Source organism: Sus scrofa, chromosome 7, assembly GCF_054392235.1.
Source record: "Sus scrofa isolate SSC_HxYL_T2T_F1_AM1 chromosome 7, Sscrofa_HxYL_maternal_Yorkshire_Landrace_v2.0, whole genome shotgun sequence".
Lineage (NCBI taxonomy): Eukaryota > Metazoa > Chordata > Mammalia > Artiodactyla > Suidae > Sus > Sus scrofa.
Window position 1 is genome coordinate 126,579,723 of NC_139389.1, and position 20,775 is coordinate 126,600,497.

The following is a 20,775-nucleotide window of genomic DNA, read 5'->3' on the forward strand; positions in this document are numbered from 1 at the left end:
ACCAAATCTTATCTTAGAAGAAAATTTAATAGAGATTATTTTTTTCATCGTTATTATAACCTTCATATGTCTAGTAGTCTCAACTCTGAGAGACTTTATTGCTGTATTTTAGGTGTCTAAACTTCTGAATTCTGGAGTATATTTAATACATAAAGAACTAATAACATTATTACAAGATGAATCACTGGAGGTAATATCTTCTTACTCTGGCTTTTACTTCTTTTATGTTATGTCTGAATATATCAGTGCCATTTTCCTTTTTTTCTTTCTTTCTTTTTTTTTGGGGGGGAATTGCATGAACTCTAAGAGCTGACTAGCCCCAGAAGCTTGAAATCAATGTACCACTTTATCATAGACTGGAAATAGGGAAGATATTTTTTAAATACTAGGTTTAACATATATTTATATATTTGTTAAGGAAAATTTTAGAAATGCCAAAAAGTAGACACACAAAAGAGTGCCTTTAGTTCTAATCACTGTTTATATTTTTATATTTTTTCATTTTCTATCTTTTCTATATAAAGTTTTTTAAAATTTTACACAATTTTAATCATATATCATATTTTATGTGTTTTTATTTCTTTTAGCATTGTTCGGGAAGTATGTTTCTGGAGGCTTTGAACTGGAAAGTTCCTAGGCCAGGGGTTGAATTGAAGTTGCAGCTGCAGGCCTAACCCACACCCACAGCAACGCCAGATCCGAGCTGCATCTGAGACCTACACCATAGCTTGCAGCAACGCCAGGTCCTTAACCCACTGAGTGAGGCCACGGATAAACCCACGTCCTCACAGATGCTATATCAGGTTCTTGACATGCTGGGTCACAATGGGAACTCCTGAAATACTTAATTTTTTTTTTTTGTCTTTTTGCCATTTCTTGGGCCGCTCCCGTGGCATATGGAGGTTCCCAGGCTAGGGGTCTAATGGGAGCTGTAGCCGCCGGCCTATACCAGAGCCACAGCAACACGGGATCCAAGCCGCATCTGCAACCTACACCACAGCTCACGGCAACGCCGGATCGTTAACCCACTGAGCAAGGGCAGGGTTCCAAGTTGGATTCATTAACCACTGCGCCACGACGGGAACTCCTGAAATACTTAATTTTGATGCTATTTTTAGTATATCATGTTTACCTAAATGCCTACTCACTTGCCAAATCTCAACGCTTCAACATTAGACATCATTGAGGGTGTCATCTGACTTCAACTGCTTTTCAAAAGTTGGGAGGCATTTTTGAGGTTGTTGTTTGACACTCTTTGAATAATATCAAGAGGCAGACACACTAATCTCCTTTCAAAGGTGGTTTGATCAAGGGTAGTATGTTTCTAAGACTTTCCAGCAAGAAGATGATAGAGCAAGAAAACAGAAACCCCCAAAATGCCGTTTGGTAAATAACACTACTTCTCTGTAGAAATTGACATGTAAAGTTAGTTAATTGATCTAAGATTAGGGAAACATAGCCATCACAAGAAGGGTAATCAATATCTCTATTAAAAGGTACTAGATGCTCTCATAGATCATCTTCCAGAAATTCTGGAACTTATGTCCACTGGTGGAGAAAGCAGTGTTCAAGAAAATAAGGTAAATCCTATCTATCAAAAAAGTTTCTGGATGTCATATGGTTACCTTACTTTACAGAGTTGTTGTGAGAAATCAGTGGAAAGAATGGTATGAAAACCATTTAAGATCGTGCTTAGTACATAGTAAAAGGTGGTTGGTAAATGTCTATTGGAGTTTGAACAGCTTGAATTTCCTCTATTTTTCTCACGTTAATGACCACAATCATTACTTATTGTCCCTCGGGTTTATTCTCATTATTTTTCCATTTTTATTAGCATTAATTCTTATTCCAAGAGCAGCAACCCATGAGGACAAAAAGTTAGGAATTGAGAAGGTCCAAGTTTGCTGACAGTGAAATAGCAAAGTTTACTTTAATTAGAGGGATTGTGACTCCCAGTCTCCTTCAAAATTTTGTTTCCAGTAATCACAAATTTTACCTGTAGGTTGTTTTTTTTTTAAAGTATTTGATTTCACTAAACGATTACCTCCCTGTTACAACTGAGATGCCTCCTAAGTTCAGAAATGAGCAAGAGCTTTTCCCTCGCCAGTGTGTTTAAGAGTGAAGAGTCTGGCTGAGTGCTGCAGCTGACTTACTTAATTATCTTGGATTCTCTTGATGTGTTTTCGTCTTCAGTTATCATCCCTGCCTGACTTGATTCCGGCTCTCACAGCAGCTGAGCAGCGAGCTGCAGCCTCTTTGAAGTGGAGAACTCATGAGAAGCTGCTCCAGAAATATGCCTGTCTCCCACACGTCATATCAAGTGATCAGATTTATTATCGTTTCTTGCAGAGAATGTTCACAATCATGATGACAAATGTGAGCCCAATACCTTTTATCTGATTTTTCTCTTGAACTGTTTTGGAATTAAGCAAATTCTCCACTGTCTTGAAGTACAGCAACGAACTCCGTTCATGCCCTTCTGCCTTGGAGGAGTGTTAGCTTTGCTGCTCCTTCTGATCAGCTTCCACCTGGAGGCGGGGAGGGAGAGGTGCACAGGGAGGGTGTCAACACGCTTCAGTGCGGGGGAGAGATGGGCGGGAGGCAGTGATCTCAAGTGCAGGGTGCCTTCTGTTCTGATGTGCACATTTCATGGTCATGGCTCAGCGAGGCCCTTTTGCCTTAGGGGTATCCCTTCAAGCCCCTTAATGTTAGTTTGGTTTAGTATCGTTCCTAAACAGTAGCTGGTAACAGAAAAGTTATACAAAAATGTGAATGCCCAACTATGGATAACCTCAAAATTAAAATCAAAAGCAGGGGGGTGGGGAGAAAAGACTTGTACTCAAATGTCCCCATAGAGTCAGTTGTCTACTTTTTTCATAAAAATTTCCAGAGGATTGTTTAACCTGCACTTCACTGTACACTGAATATGGCATCCTGCTACCATTTTTTGAAATATAAGAGTTCTGCATAATGTGTGTGTTTTAGCGACTATTAATAATGAAATATACGATCCATCTCAAAAACTCAAAATCAGTTTTAGCTTCAAAGATTAAAAGGAGAAAAAATGACATTACAGGTGTGACAACTTTAAAAAAAAGAAAAAGCACCTATCTTATGAATTAACACCTCTTCATGAAGTTTGTTTCATGCATCAAAGCAAAGCCTGGGGCTTGGAAGTTATTTTATAGATGAAATAATCTTAAAAATAGTATTGACAAAAATAACTTTCTTAACAGAGGATAACGCGTGACTGTACCACATAAAAATTTTCACGTGAAAGTAGAATTTCTTATTTTACTCAGCAGTTGGTTATTTGAGTGTCTGCTGTGTGTCAGGCACTGTCCTAAGAGCTGGGGATGTAGGAATACACGAGACAGAATCCTACTCTAATGGACCTTGGCTTTAAAGTGGTGGTGGTGTGGGAAGTGATAAATAGGAAAATGGAATTAATAGAGTAAGTGGTGGTGATAAGTGCTATGAAATTTTATCTTAATTGTTTGCCTCAAGCTAATTACTTAGTAGGCATCTTTGTGTTTAGAAAGCTAAGAATGCATAATTATTCCATATTTTTAGCCTTTCTTATTAGGAAAGAGAAATGGTTTACACCACAGTGTGAACAAAATACTTTTAAGGCTGAGAGATTTGCTTTGTTTTCTTTTTTCTTTCTTTTCTTTTTTTGTCTTTTTAGGGCCACACTGGAGGCATATGACTTTCCCAGACTAGGGGTTGAATCGGAACAGTAGCCACTGGCCTATACCAGAGCCACAGCAACACCGGATCCTTAACCTACTGAGCAAGGCCAGGGATGGAACCTGCATCCTCATGGATGCTAGTCAGATTCATTTCCGCTGAGCCAAGAGGGGACCTCCTGCTTCATGTTTTCTTTTACAAGGAGGCTGTCCCACACTTAAAAGGACACACATGATTTGCTATAGCACGTTTTCCATCATCAAAAAACATGTATCCTGTTTCGATATTCTCTGGAAAAAAGATTTATGTTTTCAGTCTCGTATCTGAAGGTCATAATATTCATTCAGTCATTCATTTAACAAAACTTATTGAGCACTTAACTAGATGCCAAGTGCTATTCTGGATGCAGAGAACATAGTAATCAGTGGAAGAGATAAAGGACCAGTTCTCATGGAACTTTGAATTCTTTTTTTTTTTTGTCTTTTGTCTTTTTGGTTGTTGTTGTTGTTATTGTTGCTATTTCTTGGGCCGCTCCCACGGCATATGGAGGTTCCCAGGCTAGGGGTCCAATCGGAGCTGTAGCCACCGGCCTACGCCAGAGCCACAGCAACGCGGGATCCGAGCCACGTCTGCAACCTACACCACAGCTCACGGCAACGCTGGATCGTTAACCCACTGAGCAAGGGCAGGGACCGAACCCGCAACCTCATGGTTCCTAGTCGGATTCGTTAACCACTGCGCCACTACGGGAACTCCGGAACTTTGAATTCTATTAGGAGACAGACAACAAACACACACATGCATTTATAGTACATCAGGGTTGAAAAGTAAAAGAAAGAACTAAAGAGCAGCATAGAGGGAAGAAAGAGTTGGGGGGTAGGATGGTGTTGTGGATATAGTGGTCAGGAAAAAGCCCTCTCTGGCCAGGTGTGCTCTGTGCAGAGCTTGGACCAAGTAAGGGAGGGAGCACCTGGAGGGCTGAAGGGCAGGTGGTCCGGCAGAGGGAGGAGGGAATGCAGAGGCAGGATGCAGGTGTGCTTGGTGGTGTGAGGACCAGCAAAGAAGCCAGTGCGGAGCTTGTTAGAGATGCGGCTGGAGGGGTGACTGGGCCACAGCACGCAGATGCGTGAAGGCCACCGAGGAGAATGCAGATTGTATTCCATGTCACAGGGGACGTCTTTGGAAGGTTTTGAGTAGAAGAATGACGTAAACTAACTTTTTTTCCCCCCACTGCTGTTATGAAAAAAATTTTAAGTTACAGAAAGGCAGAGAAACAACTCTAAGGAACTCTCACACTTCGATTACATCCAGGTGTTAAATCTAGGTGTTAAATTTATCACCTCGATCTAACAGTCGTTAACATTTTGCCATGCTTTTTTACTATTTCATTGTGTTGAAAAGTTTAAATTACAGGTATATTTTATCTCCACCCATTTCAATATTCATCTCTGAAAAAGGTCATTGTCCTGTGTAATCATGATACAATTATTATGCTTGACAAAATGGACAGTTATTCTTTAATGTCATTTAAAGTTCATAATCAGATTTACCAAATAGCCCCCAAATGTGTGTGACATTGGTTTTTTTCCATGCAGCATCTATAGCATCCAGCTGAGGTCTACACGTCACCTTTGTTTGTTCCATCTCTGAATTCTCTCTTAATCCAGAGCACATTTCCTCTTCTCCCTCTCCTTCCTACTTTTCATGCCATTGAGTTGTGGAAGAGACTTAATCAGGTGTCCTGTAGAATGGCTTCAGGAATTAACTTGTTTATCTGCTCTCCATATTTCTTCTAAGCTGGCCATTGATAAGAGCTCGCTGGGTTTCAGGCTCAACATTTTTGGCAAGAATCCTTAATAAGCACTGCTGGGTGTTTTGTGTTAAATCACATCGGGATGGCTGTCCTTCCATAAGGGAGCTAAGGGGGGTTGTGCAGGTGGGGACAACTCTGTCAGTCCCCTGAGAAGTTGTGTTTTCTCCTTGTGATCCGCATTGTAATCCGAAGCTGACGCTTAACACTCTGAATACGCAGCTTCCCACCAGCCTTGTACGCGTCAGTCTTTGAATCCATCGATGACCCCTGCCTGAATCAGTTCTTACATTAGAACTTGCAAAGGACTCATTTTTAAACTTCTGTCATTTCCTCTACTTTTTTTTTTCTTTTTAGGGCTGCACCTATGGCATATGGAGGTTCCCAGGCTAGGGGTCGAATCAGAGCTACAGCCACTGGCCTACACCACAGCCACAGCAACACAGGATCTGAGCTGTGTCTGCAACCTACACCACCGCTCACGGCAACACCGGATCCTTAACCCACTGAGCGAGGCCAGGGATTGAACCCAAAACCTCGTGGTTCCTAGTTGGGTTTGTTAACCGCTGAGCCATGATGGGAACTCCATTTCCTCTACATTTTTGATGGCCTTCTTCTGAGGAAAGATGCTTTTTTTCCCCATGTATGTGGGTAATTGGATTACCCTAAAATATATTTCCTCATGAAAAGAGAGGATAAAGTCTTACTGCTTTCCCTCTAATTATCAATTTTCAGAGCTAGGAGTTGGTGCCTTAGCTGCTTCCATTGGTGCCAAATGAATTTTATTCTTGATTTTGTCTCTGTTTTTTTGGCTTATCTTGTTATATTACATAATGTTTTAATCAATTGCAGTCATTATTCATGTGCTCAAATTGCCATTACTTCTTTAAGCTGGCTTTAACTTATTTTTGATTTTTGGGCCAAGAGATACCTTATACTGAGGTACAGAGTCTGCATATTTTCATATGACTGACTAGTGTTTATGCATTTGACATTCCATTAGTATACACAAAATGAAAGAAAAGAGTAACATCCTCTCATTTAGTTCATTTATCTAAAATTCATTTTCCTTAATTCCAGGGGTGTTTCTGTTTATGTACATTTCTTAAATGTTCTGTTCTAATTTATAGTATTCTTTTAAAAAATTTTTTTTGCATTCAACAAGTTAAAAACACCACACAGAATGGTACCCAATAGAATGGACATGGTGTGTATGAAATATGAGAGGAGGTAGCAGGCAATACTCTCTCAGCAGTGTATAGTTTTTCTACTTGAATTTCAAGGAAGCCTACTGTAATAGTCTGAATCTTTAAGAATTGAATATTATAATATTTATATATACGTCAGGATGGTGGACATGAATTTACACTGGATGCAATGTACCCAACTGAGAGATTTTTCTCTAATACATAGTTTGAATGCAAATCTAGACAAGATGGATGGTTGAATTCATTTAGATTTAAGTTTCTGTCCAGGGGTATGTCAGAAATTCAAAGGACGAAGGAGTTAAAACCACTGATAAGAGTAATTGGCATGATGTCCCTTGGATTCTAAGCTTTACCTGTGTCACAGACCAGGGATCTCAGTGAAAGGCATTGAGGTGGAAGAGACAGAACCAAGCCAGAGGGATCTGAAGTATACCTGCTTGTGGGATCTCTGAGTTTGTATTTTAGAAATGGCAGATTTTTGGTGATGTACCTGACACAGCGCACATTCTAGCACATGTTTGTTGAATAAGTGAATGACAAGGTCCAGAGGCGGCCGAGGTGATTTGGGGAGAATATCACTGAAGATGAAGTGGCAAGGAAATGAGAGTCAAAATATAGTCAAATCTGGATGATTTGGAAATAACCATGCCAAGTTATATTAACTCTGTAGTGTAATAGATGGGTTGATTTGCCTGGGTGATAATAACATTAAATCATCAAGATGCTTCCACAGTCATCTGAGAGGCAGACAACACTGCATTGACTTTTAGCCAATAACTTAAAATTGATGGGTGGGGCCAAATTATTCAGAATATATGCTATTAGGCTGGCTTAATTACCTCTCTTATTTTTTTCAAGAATGTCTTACCTGTGCAAAAGGCAGCTTCACGAACTCTATGCATTTTTCTCCGTTATAATCGTAAACAAGAACAGAGACATGAAGTCATTCAAAAATTAATCGAACGTAAGTAATCACTGTCTCTCGTTTAGAAAAATGAACTGGTTGGCCTCAGTTAGGTCGGACTTAGGTACCATTTTGCCGTGAATAATTAGGCTGATGTTGGTAATTATCTAGAGTGTGTTTGTGCCTGGGTTCTGTAGGCTAATTTTTTGCTTTGTTCTAGAAATCTTTGCTAGGATCAGATCTGTGATGAATGAGAGTCATAACTACTGAATGCTTTTTGTGACTTTCTACACTTGAGAAATTAAAATATGTACACTTAACTGCTGAAAGCCTAGTTTCTATCCTGATGAATACAGTTCAGAATTAAAATACAAGTAAATATCTGTGATTCTCATAATTTGTTTATATTCCTATTTTAAATATTACAGATTGTGGGTTTTTTTCCCCCTTGAATAGACTTGATCTTACACACAAACGTGAATCGTGTTAGCCTAGGTGGTTTATAATGTCTTAAAAATTATCAGTTAACAAAAGCAAATTTAATTTGCTGTGGTATAAAACTGAGACAAACCTTTTGTTAAAGTGTTACCTATACAAATAGCGGTGCACATCTGTATATACTTAGTGAATTTATTAATTATTATGGACTTGTTTTCACCATAGTGTCTTAATGCTTTTAGTAAATTTTGCTGTTCAGCACAGACAGGTAATGGGATTTTCTGATTTATAGGAGCCTACCATTTTAATCATGGATCATTGCTTTTCAAAAATTAGAGTACATAAATTTCCATTTAAGAGAAATTATGCTTAGTATATTTTAATCTTTCCTTTTTTTTTTTTTTTACTGTATTTTAATTTTCATTTTTCAGTGGTAGGACCTCACATTTTTAGAATGTTTTATTTTGAGTGGAGATTGTGTTAAAGGATTTTGCTTTTGAACATTTGTGTAGTAAGGGAGAAAAAAAGTATCCTTTATATATTGACATGAATTATTTTCAGGAATACTGTGTTGACGTATGACTTGACGTCAAAGCATTTTTAAGGGAACAAGAGGAAGAGGAGGAAAACAGCAATTTCACTGGTCAAAGATTTTGAAGTCACGTAGACCTGTATTTGAATTTGAGCTCTGTCCTTTCTAGCTCCGTGACTTTAACCTCTCTGAATCTCAGTATCCTTATCATTTGGGAGGAATTCATATATGCTCATCCCATTGGATTTATTTTCCAGATTTAATGAGATAACTATGTATAAAGTACATAGTGGGTAATCAAAAACAGTAGATGTATTCATTCAATACTTAATAAATGCTTATGGAATTGAATGCAATATTTAATATTTTTTCTGTTGTTTAAGGTGCCATTAATTTGGGGATCTACAAAAATGGGGCCATAAGATTTTTTTTTCCCTTATCTCTTGTTTTTGCTGAACAAATTGTGGGTATTAATTTATCATGAACTTTGTGATTCTGTCACATGTAATTTCGTGTAGGGAAAATTAAACTTATAATTTTATTGTTGTTTCTAGAACTGGGCCAAGGAAAAAGTTATTGGAATAGACTCCGATTTTTGGATACCTGTGAATTTATTATAGAGATCTTTTCCAAATCATTTTTCTGTAAATATTTCTTTCTACCTGCTATTGAACTGACACATGATCCAGTAGCAAATGTGAGGTATGGTACCAATCCAAGAAAATAATGTGATTAAATTGTATATTTTATGTATCTACTATAATGAATATATACAGAAGTGTTTTCTTAATCTGAGTAAAGAATTTATACTTGTTTTGAAATTCTTGGTAGTCTTAACTGAGCCTCAGGAGGACTTGTAAGAGTGACCTTTTTTTTGTTTGTTTTTTTTTTTGTCCTTTTTTTTTTTTTTTTAGGGCCACACCTGAGGCATATGGAGGTTTCCAGGCTAGGGGCTGAATTGGAGCTGCAGCTGCCGGCCTACACCACAGCTACAGCAACACCAGATCTGAGCCGAGTCTGAGACCTACACTGCAGCTCACAGCAATACCAGATCCTTAACCCACTGGAGGGGCCAGGGATTGAACCCAAGTCCTCATGGATATTAGTCGGCTTCGTTACCACTGAGCCACAATAGGAATTCTGAAGAGTCACCCTTGAACACTGTCTCGGGTCTTTAGTTTATTGGGTTGGCAGAGCCGTGATCACAGCCAGACTGGCAGGCTTCTCTGGCCACTTGGATACACATATTGGCATCAAGAGAAGATCGAATGGGTTTGATTAAATTAGCTATCTTCTGAGACTAAAGAAAAAAAATAGCTCGAAGTTGGCTTGGGGAAGACCTGTCCATTTATTCAGAGAAGTAGAGCTGCTTCCAAATCTTTTTCTCGCCTTTTTCCTTTGTTCAGCTGTGTCACATTTTCAAAATCCAGTAAATGTTCATTGGAGCTGATTAATTAACTATGAAGTTAGATGAAACAGGCCCGAAAATGGCTTGCTTAGAAGTTGAAGAAAAGAATACATATATTTTGCCTTTTTGTTCCCCCCAAATATGCATATTAATTTTTTTAAATTGTGGTAAAACATCCATAACATGAACTTTAACCGTGTTAACCGTTTTGTACTATTCGTGACCTGAAGCACACTCACATCCTGAGTTGCAGAGTTTTCAACTCTCAGCCGTTAGATTTCTGTGTTTGTGCTCTATGCCCCTGCTCCGAACTTGAGGAACTCAGATCCGTGGGAGGCACAGTCAGTCAGTTGGCAAAGATTTCCTGAACAGGGCAACCAGCCGAGTTTTCACAGGGCAGCCCAGCTTCATGCTAGTTCCATGCTGTGTGACATGTGCATCTTTTATAAACAACTGAGGTGCATTGTAGTGAATAAGTAACCATTTAAGTTTTTTTCTTTTTACAGCCACACCTGTGGCATATGGAAGTTCCCAGGCTAGGGGTCCCATCGGACTTGTAGCTGAGGCCTGCACCACAGCCAGGGCAACACCAGACTTGAGTTGCCTCTGTAACCCAAGCCACACCTTGTGGCAACACCAGATCCTTAACCCACTGAGCGAGGCCAGGGATTGGAACCTTTGTCCTCACAGACACTGTGTTGGGCTTTTAACCCACTGAGCCACAGCGGGAACTCTCATTTAATACCTTTTAACAAGAAGAATCGGCCAGGCAAAAAGTATAGACTGATAGTGTGACCGCTGAGAGGAAATATACCAAAAAGCATCATTAAAAGATGTTGAAAAGCTCAGCCTAAGAATGTTGTGAGCATTATTTAAGGGGAACTCATCAAGAGCTTGCTGATTTTTGGTTTTGATTTTGGATTTTTAGGGTGAGGAAATACAGACGGTGCCACTGCATTGGCTCTAACATTTTGTGCATCTGAACTGGTGCTATATAAATGAGAGCTGAGGTTTCCTCGGCTTGACATTTAAAGCAAATTGCAAGTGATTTGAAGTAAATCGAAAGACCCTATATATAATTCTTTAGAACTTCCCACATTGTTAGCATTTTGCAAATTGAAGTTGTGCTTCTAGAAAATCAGTTTCTAAAGCGATGAATTATCACTTATCAAGCAGTTCACAAAAATTGTTTGAAAGGAAGTGAGATCACCTCTCCTCAAGTCTGTGTGACTGAGAGCATAGCACTGACTCTAGGAGAAGGCAGACTGTCAATTCAAAACCAGAAGAAGATGGCGATTGCTCTGTGAATTTCGGTGGTTTTTCTGAGTAAGAGATGATCATATAGCAATCTGTCTTGGTTCTCACTCTCTTACCTGGGCAGCTGCCAGCCAAACAAATGGGTCCAGCAACACCATATCCTAGCTGGCTTTTGAATACAAAAGTCTTTGCCCAGCAGTTCCCATTGTGGCTCTGTGGGCCAAGAACCTGACTCAGTGTCTGTGAGGATGCGGGTTTTATCCCTGGCCTCTCTCAGGGTGTTAAGGATCCGGTGTTGCCACAAGCTGTGGTGTAGGTCACAGCTGTGGCTCAGAAACTGTGTTGCAGTAGCTGTGATGTAGGCCAGCAGCTGCAGCTCCAATTCGACCCTCAAAAACCTTTCTGCATCAATATTCTTGCTACCTAATTCATAGTCGCCTGGACCCGGGATCCTCATAGACATAAATCACTACTGAGGCTTCCGTGGCTTCTGCTGAATGTTATGTTTTCTAGATCTGCCTTGAGTTATAATGAATGAAATGTACATAGACTGTTGATTGTTTTTGTTTTTCCTTAAGTGAATGTTTAAAAGTTAAATTCGGAGTTCCTGTTGTGGCGCAGAGGAAACGAATCTGACTAGGAACCATGAGGTGGCGAGTTCGATCCCTGGTGTCGCTTAGTGGGTTAAGGATCTGGCGTTGCCGTGACCTGTGGTGTAGGTCACAAATGTGGCTCAGATCTGGTGTTGCTGTGGCTCTGGCGTAGGCTGGCAGCACCAGCTCAGATTCGACCCCTAGCCTGGGAACCTCCATATGCCATGGTGTGGCCCTAAAAGGACAGAAGATCAAATAAATAAATATATAAATAAATAAAATAAATAAAATTTAAATTCACTGAGTCTAGACAAAGCCAAGGCTAGAAAAAGACTATTGGTATTCAAAGAAACCTTCTCTTCAGCTGCCAGAAATGAAAACAGTTCTCTTCGGGGAAGTTGGGACCCTTTAATTAGAGAAAGCATCACCACACTTGGCAGTAATCATGGTGATGCTGAATAAGTTTGAGGCCAGTATTGCTATATACAGAGAGGAAGATTCTAGAAGAGGAGCTGCTTTTGCCTTTTCAGTTGAAATAAAAAGCGAATTTTAATTGTATCTGAAGAATCCTCAGGGAAAGGCTCAGCTGAGAAAGCGTCTTGGGAACCCCAGGAATGGGACTTAGTTATTGGCATGGAAATGAAAAGGTATTATCTGGAGAGCACTTGGATGGATGGATGGATGAATGAATACAGCAGCCCCAAATTAGGCAACCATTCTTGGCAAAGCGGTAGACTTTTAGCTTAGCAAAGCAGAACGTTTCCTGTACCACCTCTTCCTAGGAAGGTTATTTTTTTGGTTGGTTGGCTTTTTTATACTTTGCTGGATTTCCTCGCTTCAGTCTGCTTGTTGCTTCCCTGTGGGCTGGGGTGGCGCTTTCCTTTTACCTCTTCTTTTCAAACTGCACTTACTGCCTGCTGATCTCTCCAGGCTCGTGGCTTCCATGTCATCTGTGTGCTGGAGATTCCTGATTGTAAATCTCCAGTGTGGGCGTCCACTCCGGACAGAGACTCATTGAGCCAGCTGCCCCAGTATTTCCCCGGACTTCGTGTGTCCCCTTAACCCTCATCCTCCTCATTTGCACTTGCTTCTTCTGCAGTCTTCTCATCTCAGTACATAGCTGTTTCATCTTGCCGCTTGCTCAACTCAGAGCCCTGACTTCCTTTCTCTCACTCCACCTCCAACAGCACATCCTGCTGCTTGTCAAATATATTCAGAATCAAACCACTTCTCATCACCTCAACTGCTGCCCCCCTGGTTTGAGCCACTATCATCTCTTGCCTGAATTACTAAAAGAGCCTTCCTTGTGTCCCTTTTGTCCTTGACAACCTATGGTCTAATCTCAATATAGCAGCCAGATGATATATTTTTTTTTTCTTTTTAGGGCCACACCTTCAGCATATGGAAGTTCCCAGGCTAGGGGGTGAATCAGAGCTGCAGCTGTGACCTATGCCACAGCCACGGCAACACTGGATCTGAGGCTCATCTTTGACTATGCTGTAGCTTGCAGCAACGTGGGATCCTTAACCCACCGAGCAAGGCCATGGATTGAACCCACATCCTCACAGAGACAACATTGGGTCCTTAACCCACAGAGCCACATGGGAACTCCCAGATGATACTTTCAAAATGTTAAGTCAGATCATTTCACTCTGCTATGCAAAACCCGCCATGGCTTCTCGTTGCTCTCAAAATAAAAGCCAGTCTCCAAACCATTGCCTACAAGGCCCTGGATGGACCCACTTGTTTCCACTTTGAGGCTCCAGCTAATCCTGATTTCACGCTCTCCTAGCCAGTTGGCCAGCTTGTTAATTTGGGGTAACTTCTTTTTTTTTTTTTTGGCTTTTTGCCTTTTTCTAGGGCCGCTCCCACGGCATATGGAGGTTCTCGGGGTCTAATCAGAGCTGTTGCTGTCGGCCTATGCCAGAGCCACAGTTATGAGGGATCTGAACTGCGTCTGCAACCTACACCACAGCTCACGACAACGCCGGATCCTTAACCCGCTGAGCAAGGCCAAGGATCGAACCCACAACCTCATGGTTCCTAGTCGGATTCGTTAACCACTGAGCCACAACGGGAACTCCTGGGGCAACTTCTAAGGCAGCTCCTCCGGTATGGCATTTACTCTTTACTGTAATGGTCTTTTCTAGATACTCACATGGCTCAGTCCCAGCTTCCTTTAAGTCTTTGCTTAACTGTCATCTTTTCAATGATAGCTTCCCTGGAAGCCTCTCTACTCACCTGTATTAAACGGGCAGCCCTCCCCCGGTACTCCCTCGTCTTCTCTCCCTGCTCTGTTTTTCTCCAGAGCACTTACCACTGTTTGACAGACATTTTGTTTATTTATTCTGTCTCCCACCCATGTGCTAGCATGTAAGCTCCACGAGGGCAGAGCGTTTTGTTGGCTTTGTTAACTGTGGTATCTCAGCACTGGGGATAGTGAATGCCTCCCAGTAGGCACCCTGTAAACATTTGTTCAGGCTATGGAGCACTGGAATTTTCTTTCAACCTCGTGTGACTATTATTCTTAGTTATTAAATTCACTCGGCAGTTAATACGATTTAATTTATTGCAGAATGAAGCTCTGCTGCCTGTTGCCCAAAGTGAAATCCACTCTGAAGATCCCTGCGGATAAGCATCTACTTCAGCAGTTAGAAATGTGTGTGAGAAAACTCCTCTGTCAAGAGAAAGATAAAGATGTTCTGGCTATCGTGAAAAGAGTACGTATCCCTCTGCCACAACGTCTGCCTTGCTTGCACTGAGAGAGTCCTCCTGGTCATAGCTTCGCTATTTTTGCTTAATAGGACAGCAGTATAGTAAAATACTTTATTTATTTATTTACTTATTTATTTGTCTCTTTAGGGCCACACCTGCGGCAAATGGAAGTTCCCAGGTGAGGGGTCGAATCAGAGGTGCAGCCGCCAGCCTACGCCACAGCCCCAGCAACATGGAAGCCAAGCCACGTCTGAGACCTACACCACAGCTCAGGGCAGTGCCGGATCCTTAACCCACTGGGGATCGAACTCACATCCTCATGGGTGCTAGTCGGGTTCATTACCGCTGAGCCACCCCAGGAACTCCAAGCCTTTCACATAGTCCAGAAGTCTTTTCTTTGACCTTCCCTTTGGAAAAGGAGTCTTTTTTGAGAAAGGGTAAGTTGATTTAATTACTGTTGAATAATTGAAAACATTTTCTTTACAGACCGTGTTAGAGTTGGACAGAATGGAGATGTCTATGGATGCTGTAAGTACACTCTCCTTACATTGCGTTGAAAGGAATGTTTAAAACTTGGCAGAGACTCATCATTGATGTTTCACAATTTCATTTAAACTTTAAACTTAGTTTCAGAAAAAGTTTTATGAAAAAGATTTGTTGGATCAAGAGAAAGAGAGAGAAGAACTACTTCTTTTGGAAATGGTATGTTTTTACAAGTGCACACACACATCCTCTTCTGACCAGTATTAACTGTGTTTTGTTGTTAAACTTGACACATTCCTTTCAACTTGACGCTACTCCCCCCCCCCAACTCAATGACCACAGATGAGTCCTGATCTTTTGAAATATATTCATTTATGAACCAGAGGGGAAACTGCATTTGAGAGCTTTTTAAGAAACTGCCTTATTGAAGTATAATTGACCTGTGGTTCGCTGAAAAGATTTAAAGTGTACAATTGGGTGAATTTTGACATATGGGCATACCCATGAAACCAGCATACAAGATACCAAACATAGCCATTCCTTCCAAAATTTCCCTGTGCCCCTTTCCAATCCATGTCGTCTGTTCCAGCCCCTAGCAATCACTGATCTAGGTTCTGCCACTATAAATTAGTTTGCATTTTCTAGAATTTATCTCAGTTGAATCATATATTAGCGCTTTTTTTTGTTCATGCTTTTGTCGTCCATGTTCTGAGTATACCACACGGTGTTTATCCACCTCTTAATGGACTTTGGGCTTACTTCCAGTTTGGGAACATTAGTGAAGAGGTCTTTGAAGGGACTAAGTTTAGATTTCTCTGGGGCGATAACTTAGGAGTGGAATAGCTGGGTGGTGTGGTAGAGTCTGCTTAACTTAGAAACAAAGACTCTGGCAGAGGGGCTGTGCCATTTTACATTTCCGAGGGCCGTGGGGGAGACCTTCAGTTACCCTGTATCCTTGGTAATGCTTTATAGGGTGGGCAAGTGACGGTATCTCACTGTGGTTTCGAATTGCATGTCCCTGATGCCTAATGAGGTTGAGTGTCTTTTCCTTTGTGCACTGGCCATCCTGGTATCTTAGGATGAAGTCTGTTTTCTGATTGTAAAGTGGGTTGTTTGTCTCATTATTTTTCTATTATTATTTTTTAAATTATTTTATTTTCCCACTGTACATCAAGGGGACCAAGTTATCCTTACATGTATACATTACATTTACAATTTTTTTCCCCACCCTTTGTTCTGTTGCAACATGAGTATCTAGACATAGTTCTCAATGCTACTCAGCAGGATCTCCTTGTAAATCTATTCTAAGTTGTGTCTGATAAGCCCAAGCTCCTGATCCCTCCCACTCTCTCTCTCCCTCTCCCATCAGGCAGCCACAAGTCTGTTTTCCAAGTCCATGATTTTCTTTTTTGTGGAGATATTCCTTTGTGCTGGATATTAGATTCCAGTTATAAGTGATATCATATGGTATTTGTCTTTGTCTTTCTGGCTCATTTCACTCAGTATGAGATTCTCTAGTTCCATCCATGTTGCTGCAAATGGCATTATGTCATTCTTTTTTATGGCTGAGTAGTATTCCATTGTGTATATATACCACATCTTCCGAATCCAATCATCTGTTGATGGACATTTGGGTTGTTTCCATGTCCTGGCTATTGTGACTAGTGCTGCAATGAACATGTGGGTGCACATGTCTCTTTTAAGTAGAGTTTTGTCCGGATAGATGCCCAAGAGTGGGATTGCGGGGTCATATGGAAGTTCTATGTACAGATTCTAAGGTATCTCTTATTGAGTTGCAAGAGTTCTTTATAAACTCTGAATACAACTCCTTTGTCCGTATGCAGTTGATGAATATCTTCTTAGAGTCCGTGCTTACCTTTTCATTTACTTAATAGTGTCTCTCTTTTTTTTTTTTTTTTTTGTCTTTTTGCCATTTCTTGGGCCACCCCCGCAGCATATGGATGTTCCCAGGCTAGGGGTCTAATTGGATCTGTAGCTGCCGGCCTACACCAGAGCCACAGCAACTCGGGATCCGAACCGCGTCTGCAACCTACACCACAGCTGATGGCAACGCCAGATCCTTAACCCACTGAGCAAGGGCAGGGATTGAACCCGCAACAATAGTGTCTTTTGAAGAGCAGAAGTTTTTAATTTTGATGAAGTGCAACTTATCCTTTTTTTCCTCTTAGCATAATTCATGCTTTCTTGTTCCAAGAATCTTTTGACTACCCCCAAATTATAAAGACTTTTTCTTATGTTTTATTCTGGGAATTTTAGTTTTTCAGATTTTACATTTAGGTCTATGATTCATTTCTAGTTAATTTTTACATATGTTTATTTTTTCCATCTGAATGTGCAATTATTCCAACACCCTTTGTTGAAAACTTTCCTTTCCCAATTGGATTGCCTTAGCACCTTAAAAAAAAATCAGTTGTCCATATATATATATACGTGTCTGTTTCTTGATTCCCTATTCTGTTCCACTGATTTATGTGCTTATTTTTTTATGCAATTCCATCTGTATTAATCAGTGTAGCATTACAGTAATTCTTAAATCAGGTAAAGTAAGTTTTCCAACTTTTTAAGAAAAATTGCTTTGGCCAGTTGAGACCCTTTGTGTTTTGATATAAAGTTTAGAATCAGCTTATCAGTTTCTAAAGAACCTGCTGGGGAGTCCCATTGTGCTTCAGCAAGTTAAGAACCCAACTAGTGTCCATGAGGATTCAGGTTTCATCCCTGGCCTCAATCAGTGGGTTAAAGGATCTAGCGTTGCTGTGAGCTGTGGTATAGGTCCCAGATGTGGTTCAGATCTGGCATTGCTGTGGCTATGGTGTAGACTTGTGGCTATGGCTACAATTTAACCCCTGGCTTAGGAACCTCCATATGCCCAGGGTATGCCCATAAAAAAAATTAAAAAACTAAAAGTAAAAAGCCTTCTGGAATTTTAATTAGGATTGTGTTAGCATTGCTCTCTAGATCCATTGGAGATTTGCCATCTGAACACTATGAGTGTTCCAAAAGATGAGCCTTGTCTGCTTCTTCATTTAGTAGTTCGGCTTTTTCTCCGTCGTTCTGGTAGTGCTAAGTGTAGAGGTCAAGGAAGTCTTTTGTTAGGTTAATTTCAGTGTCTGTGTTTCTTGGCATTGTAAGTGGAATCATGATTTTAAGTTTTACTTTCTAGTTTTTTGTTGTTAAAAGAATACTATTAATTTTTGTATATTAACCCTGCATTTTACAAATGTGCTAAGTTTGCTTATTTGTTCTAGAAGTTGGTGTTTTGTTGTTGTTGCTGTCGTTTGTTTTTTAGGGCCTCCCCTGTGGCATATGGAGGTTCCCAGGCTAGGGGTCGAATCAGAACTAGAGCTACCAACCTGCGCCACAGCCGCAGCAATGCCAGATCTGAGCCGTGTCTGCAAGCTACACCACAGCTCATGGCAACGCTGAATCTTTAACCCACTGAGCGAGGCCAGGGATTGAACCAGCAACCTCATGGTTCCTAGTCAGATTCATTTCTGCTGCTCCACGAGGGGAACTCTTAGAAGTTGGTTTTTTAGATTTAATAGGACATGCTACTTGAGTCATTATGTCATCAAGTACAGCAAGTTTACTTCTTCCTGTTGAGTGTTTGTGCCTTTTATTTGTTTCTTTTTGTTGTGTTAAAAGGCCCAGGACCTCCAGTAAAATGACAGACCTCTAGTTAAATAAAAGTGATGCAAGACATCTTTGTCTATTTACTGATCTTAGGGAGAAACCGTTCACTCTTTCACCATTAGGTCGAATGTTAGTAGGTTTTATGTCAATATCCTTTTTCCCTTGTAGTCCTAGTCGGCTGAACACTTTTATGAATGATTAGTGCATTTTGTCAGATGCCTTTTCAGCGTATCCAGAAATGATGTTTGGTTTTCCTCCTTCATTGTGTTAAAACACATTGATTTTCCAATGGTAAACCATTTTTTATATTTTGGGGATAAACTCTTTTTGGTGATGATATATTCTTCTTTTATGCTATTGGATTCTTATGTAATATATTTAAAGGAATTTTGCCTTTTTGTTCAAGATTCATAGTGACATTGGTTTATAATCTGGGCGAGGGTCATTTTTGGGGTCTTTTAAATTTGGTATTAGAGTTACTCTGGCTTCTTAAAATGACTTCTATTTCCTGCCACGTTTTGTTTAAAACTGGTTTTTCATTTTTTCCTTGAGTGTTTTACAATTCACTAGTGAAACTATCAAGGCTTAAGGTTTTTGTTTTGGAAGGATAATAATTTTTTTTTGGCTGCACCTGGGGCATGTGGAAGTTCCCAGGTCAGGGATCAAATCTGAGCCACAGCAGTGACATTGCAGAGTCCCTAACTGCTAGGCCACCAGGGAACTCCTGGAAGGATAATCATGTTGATAATTGATCCAATTCCTTTAACAGCTATAAAACTATTCAGATTTTCTCTTTCTTCTTTTGTAAATTTTATGTTACTTACCCCCCAAATTCATCCATGTCATCTAAGCTGTCAATTTTTTTTTTTTTTTTTTTTTTTTTTGGTCTTTTGTCTCTTCAGGGCCGCACCCACGGCACATGGAGATTCCCAGGCGAGGGATCGAATCAGAGCTGCAGCTGCCAGCCTATGCCAAAGCCACAGCAACTCGGGATCCAAGCCGTGTCTGTGACCTACACCACAGCTCACGGCAACGCCAGATCCTTAACCCACTGAGCGAGGCCAGGGATCGAACCCACAACCTCATGGTTCCTAGTCGGATTCGTTTCCAGTGCACCACAACGGGAACTCCCTAAGCCATCAGATTTTATTGGCATAAAGTTGTTTATAATATTCCTGTATTATCCTTCTAATGTATATAGATTCAATGGTGATAATCCCTGTTTTATTCTTGTCTTAGCGTTGGTATTTCGTTCTCTCTCCCCCATCCCCCCCTCCTTTTCGGAATTGCTTTTAGGTAGTTTCTCTAGAGATTACAATTTGCGTCCCTAACCTTTTATAGTCTTCTTGTTGTCATATTGCACCACTTTATTAACAATGAGACAGATCCCTTTCACTGCTTTACTCCTCTTTATGTCAACAGTCGTCATGTGCGTTACATCTGCATTGAAAACCTCACCAGTCTGTGTGATAAGTTTTGCTTTACATTGTTATATGTGACTTGAAGAACTAAAGAGAAGAATCCTCTGTGTTCCAATGTTCTTTATTCATTGCTTAGGACCCAAATTTCCCTATGTTTTTTTCCTTCAGTGTAAAGAACTTGCTTTGGAAGTTCTTAGAGTGCTGGTATTTTGTGACAAATTGTCATAGTTTTACTTGATCTAAAATGTCTTATTTTTACCTTCTTCTCTAAAGGATATTTTTATTGGATACAGAATTCTTGGTTTACAGTCTTTTTTTTTTTTTTTTAAGAGGCAGACCCACGGCATATGGAAGTTCCCAGGCTAGGGGTCAAATCTGCCTGCCGGCCCAAGGCCAGATTCTTAACCCACTGAGTGAGGCCAGGGATCAAACCCATGTCCCCGTGTCCTCATGGATATTAGTTGGGTTCATTACTGCTGAGCCACAATAGGAATCCCTGGGTTTACAGTCTTTTTCTTTTCTTTTTTTGTATTGTTTTGTTTTGTTTTGTTTTTGGTCTTTTTAGGGCCATGCCCACAGCATATGGAGGTTCCCAGGCTAGGGGTGGAATCAGAGCTGTAGTCGCTGGCCTACACCACAGCTATAGCAACGCCAGATCCAAGCTG

At 40.5% G+C, this 20,775-nt stretch overlaps 1 protein-coding gene across 20 annotated transcripts in view; it reads left to right on the plus strand.

The window, feature by feature from the left end:
* Positions 1 to 20,775, plus strand: part of PPP4R4 (protein phosphatase 4 regulatory subunit 4) — a 111,961-nt gene that overhangs the window by 78,958 nt on the left and 12,228 nt on the right. For 12 of the 20 annotated variants that reach the window (XM_084970104.1, XM_084970102.1, XM_084970105.1 and 9 more), the window contains 8 exons: positions 113 to 190; positions 1,497 to 1,580; positions 2,194 to 2,376; positions 7,567 to 7,672; positions 9,137 to 9,284; positions 14,416 to 14,560; positions 15,042 to 15,083; positions 15,183 to 15,257. In XM_084970104.1, coding sequence (XP_084826230.1) covers positions 113 to 190; positions 1,497 to 1,580; positions 2,194 to 2,376; positions 7,567 to 7,672; positions 9,137 to 9,284; positions 14,416 to 14,560; positions 15,042 to 15,083; positions 15,183 to 15,257 — 861 coding nt within the window. The remainder of the gene's footprint in view (positions 1 to 112; positions 191 to 1,496; positions 1,581 to 2,193; positions 2,377 to 7,566; positions 7,673 to 9,136; positions 9,285 to 14,415; positions 14,561 to 15,041; positions 15,084 to 15,182; positions 15,258 to 20,775) is intronic. The other 8 variants (XM_084970109.1, XM_084970113.1, XM_084970103.1 and 5 more) reach the window with 3 other exon arrangements.